This window comes from Etheostoma spectabile, unplaced genomic scaffold (genome assembly GCF_008692095.1).
Source record: "Etheostoma spectabile isolate EspeVRDwgs_2016 unplaced genomic scaffold, UIUC_Espe_1.0 scaffold48, whole genome shotgun sequence".
Taxonomy (NCBI): domain Eukaryota; kingdom Metazoa; phylum Chordata; class Actinopteri; order Perciformes; family Percidae; genus Etheostoma; species Etheostoma spectabile.
In genome coordinates, this window is record NW_022605618.1 from 476,212 (window position 1) to 480,753 (window position 4,542).

General features: G+C 40.1%; 1 protein-coding gene across 4 annotated transcripts in view; it reads left to right on the forward strand.

Moving 5' to 3' along the window:
* Positions 1-4,527, forward strand: part of lrrk1 (leucine-rich repeat kinase 1) — a 199,978-nt gene extending 195,451 nt beyond the window's left edge. For all 4 annotated transcript variants that reach the window (XM_032511829.1, XM_032511830.1, XM_032511832.1 and 1 more), the window contains 2 exons: positions 37-138; positions 3,169-4,527. In XM_032511829.1, the coding sequence (XP_032367720.1) occupies positions 37-138; positions 3,169-3,346 (280 nt within the window). In that variant the 3' untranslated portion in view covers positions 3,347-4,527. The remainder of the gene's footprint in view (positions 1-36; positions 139-3,168) is intronic.
* Positions 4,528-4,542: the final 15 nt, after the last annotated feature.

Below are 4,542 nucleotides of genomic sequence, written 5' to 3' on the forward strand. Positions count from 1 at the left end.
TGTGTGTGTGTGTGTGTGTGTGTGTGTGATTGGCAGGCGTGGAGGTGATGTGATGGTCATTGAAATGCAGTCACATGACGATCAGCTGAGGGGGCGTGTCATTGCTGTCCTCAGTCCACCCGGATGTTCATCTTTGGGGTAAGCTCCTTTCTTGTTAAGAGTCCTGATTTGTAGAAACAACACAGTGTCAGCCAAACATTAACACAGATCAGTAACATGTAAGGTCACTCTAAACAGAGCATCTAGATTAGGGCAAACAATTATTTTCCTTGTTGATTCACCTGCTGATGATTTTCTGAATGTATGTGATTAGTTGTTTTATCTCTAAAATGTCAGAAAATGGTGAAAAAATGTGAATGTGAATCAGGAAAAGCTATTAATTTAATAGTTTACAAATTATTGATTAATCAAATAATCTTGGCAGCTCTAATCTAGATACAGATACTGGCCTGGCTCCTCTCTGCGTAGCTCTTGTGGATTACAAATTGCATCTTCCAGCCATAAAGGAAGTCCACTGGTTCAGAATGTGCAGCCAATTGTTTTTAGATTTTATTTCCAATGCCATTTTATTTTAGGAAGAACTCAGCCAGCTCCAAATGTAAGGTCAGTTCAATGACAGGTAATAGTCAGATAATCTTCACACTCGCCGGACATTTTGTCAGTTGACGTGTTAAGGTGTAAGACCAGACCAGCAGAAGGTGATCTGGCGATTTGTCGCAGTGTGGGAGTGTCACTGAAACGGCCAATTTGTTTGACGTCTTGTTGTGTTTAACCCTCCAATGTAGCACGAGTAGACTTTACATTTCCCAGTTACTTTTTTCTGTCAGATCCTTCGTAGAGCTCAATGTTTCTGACCCCTATTGATGGCAGCTCCATCTCCCAGAGAAAGAGAGAAACAAAACTGTCCTTTAACCCTCATTTTGTCCTCGGGTCAAATTGACCCGTTTTCCTATATCAGTGTTCTTTTTAATTACCCAAAATAACATGATTGATTCCACACAACGCTCTTTGGCAAGTACAAATCTCTGCTTTCATTAATTTTGGGGTGTCTTATTCAATTTTATAGCATTTGAAAAAAACAATTGAAGTGGTTTTCGAAAATAGTAATGAGTAAAAGTTGACATGTGTTGGTCTTTGATTATCCATCAACATACTTTCCTTTAATTTTAGTCTAAATAATTCCTGATTTCTGCTTTTTTAACTCAAACATTAGGTATAATTTCCTATGAATGAGGTGTATTGACCACGAATTTAAAAAAATAACTGTAAAACTGAAGATAATAACTAAAGTGTTATGTAGTGTTGAAAACGTCAAAAAAAGTGACAACCATTGAAAAAAGCATCAAAAGTGTTGAAAAAAGGAACAAAAATGTAAGAAAAAGTTAAAAACATCGATAAAAAGCCTCATCAAAAGGGATTTTCGATTTTGACGTGAAGACAACACAAGGGTTAAAACTTTTTGTGGTAGCGATGGAGGCAGTGATGTTTCCTGTTTCCTCTACAGGACTCTTACACCGCTCCACCGTAGCTCCAAACACAATGACAAGTCTGATCTCTGGTTACATGATTGGCCACTTCAGCCTGACGTTGGGGCGGGTCGCCCCAAAAGTTGAGTCAGTCTTGACAGAACCCTTCGTTCTTTTTCTTGCACACCGCCGCAGCCTAAACACATGAATGGGCGGACCTTCATTTTTGCCGGACCGTCTGACGGCCAACACCGTCAGCACTGAAATTAGCTCTCGTTTCAACTGAAGTGAAGCTCTGGAAAGCAGATTAAATTTTCATGGTGAAAGCATGATGATATATACTGTAGCCCCTTACCCATAAGCCTGCTCTGCTCCTCCCAATGTGCAATCCATATACAATAGATCATATTAGATTGTACAGTTAAATGTAATCTGGTCTTTAGTTTATATGATGGAATTTTAAACATTTAAGAACAAATCTATTGATAATTTAACATCGTTGCCGTGTTTAGTCTGAAATAGGCTTCATTATATTTTAGTTGGTATAAGAATAAAGTCTTCCTAAAATAATAGTCTAATGATTTTTAAATTGAGGTTTATTCCACCTGCATGGAGCCTAATTTCAGCTATGCTTGAAAGCATTCACCACTGGCCAAAAAGCTCTATATGAATTTACTGATGCAGCTTCAATAGAGCTTAGCAAGATCCTTCATCATGTACTTCTGGTGCTCGGCTGAGTCTGTAATTATTTCTGTAAAGAAGGCAGCAGCTGGTCCTTTGCAGAAAGGACTTCTGTGTAAGTTTCCACAAAGAGGCCTGGCCTTTTAGCAACAGGCAATAAAAGGGCCACACAAAACAAGACCCTTAATAAGCAGTTATTACATGTGCACCTGTAACTCAGGCGACACATTGGGGGGGGTCATGACTCAGGTCAAGGGAGGGGTCGTCAGGCCTGTAAGGCTTAATTTATTTCACAAAGCTGCTGCTGTGTTTTTCTTCGGCTGTTATGATCAGGAATTAAATGCTACCTTCCCACTCTGATTAAATACTTTCACTCTATTACAAATATATATATATATATATATATATATATATATATATATATATATATATACTGTATTCTGAATTAATATTGTTTGTTTCTGTTAGCTCACCTGTTCCTGGAACCATGAGGCTGTATATCACAGGAACTGTAGAGGATAATGATACATCTCAGAAAGATGAAACAACATTGGAAGAAGATAATTCAGGGTTGTTTTGTATGATACATGGGTGGTGGAACTCAGGACACAGGTTCCCCAGAAGCTCTTCTTCCTCTCAGAGTACTTTGTGTCACAGCCTTCATAAATTAGAGGGAGTTTAAAAGTAGATTACTCTGTCCTGTTTTTTAACGTTTCTTTTCAAGAGAAAGTGCTTTCCATTAGACATTTTTGAGCAGAGCAGTGCAAGAATTTAGTTCTTAGACAAATAGACTTACATAAATAGTAACTTCGGTGCTGCTAGTACATTTAGTGTCCTCAGTGGCTTTCCAGGGAACCGCTTCCTGGAATTGCCGACTAGCTTCTAGGAAGAGCTAATTACAGTGCACAGAGATGTGCTTCTAACTTTAGCTCCTTCCCTGCATCGCAACCCTCTCTTTCTCTCGTAAATCGATGTGTCTTGTGTCCCTCACTTCTCTCCCCCGTGTCTCTCTTTCTCTCAGGAACCTGGAGAAGGCAGCGCTAGTGGCAAAGGACACAGTTGTATGTGGCTTTCATAAGGAAAACATGGAGTGGTGCCTGTGTGTCTGGAGGGGCTGGGGCTGCCGCGAGCTAGAAGTTTTCTACCAGTCTTATGAGGAGCTCAGTCGCTTGGAGACCAGTATGAGGAAAAGAAGGTAGCTGTTGTGCAGCGTCGGCGAGGTGCAGAAATGCAGCTCTGTATGGACCACAAGCCGAGGGGAATACCCTCCGACAGACTGCCAGTGTTCAGAGCAGGGGGCCGCGGAATGCTGACATCAGGGCAACGTAGGAGGGGGGGTCTGCTATGCTTCCAGCTGTGCACACGGTTATGTCCCCTCACTACATATTTTGGTACAATAATAAATTAAGACCTGAAAAATCAGTAATCCCACAGCAGACATGGAAAGCCCTGAAGCTGAGTTACAGATTCAGGTTTTTTCCGCACAGGTTTTAATGTTGGTTGCGTTTTCTTATTTAGCCAGTTTGGTATGACTGGAATTCAGTTGGAGATGTGGTGGACTCGGTGGTTTGTGTCTGACTCCAGCTTCTGAAATCCATTGTTTATTCTGTCAGTCTATTTCGGTCTTCCTTAATTTAACTGTTCCAATCTGCCACTTTATGGACTGGCGCATTCTTACAGGACAATTATTTTCTTTCCTTTTTTAAAATGAATTTCTGTTGGAGTTTTAATGGTTCTGCTGGGAAACAGCTGTGCTCTACAAACAACAGCAGGTTCTAGATGTCTGTTTAACAGTGACACTGACTCAGAACAAAGAGTTCCCCTCTTTAACTGTGTTGTATGAATCTGCATGCCAGCCACAACTCCCATTGTTACCAGAGTGGCCTCCAAGCAACACACTAACACATGTGTTCTGTGCAAGCATTATGCAACGGATCAGTGGTTACCAGCTTTTGCCATCAAACCTAATGTTTTAGCAGGTTCTCATAGATAAGACAATTTTATTTTTTTAAATGAAGCTTTAAATGAAGGCTTTAAATCAAGGCATTTTGTGTTCCTTGCTCAACTCTGCTCTTCTAGCATCTGTAATACAGTAAAATAGAAAATCATCTGAAACATGTTTGTTGTGATTTACTTCTCTATTATTCTTCTTTATTAAAACAACCCACGGTGATGAATCCTCTCAGATGCAGTTTGTTTGGCTGGCCTCTAAACGGGTACAGAAATAGCGTTGAGTAATGTTAAACTATGGTACCAGAGGCTTACAATGATTGCATTTTGAGGTACATGAGTCATAACCACGAGAACAAATAGTTGTAAATGTGTAATTTTACAAAACACGTATCAAAACAACTTTTTGACACACCTACAAATCAACCCAAGCTGACGTGCTGCA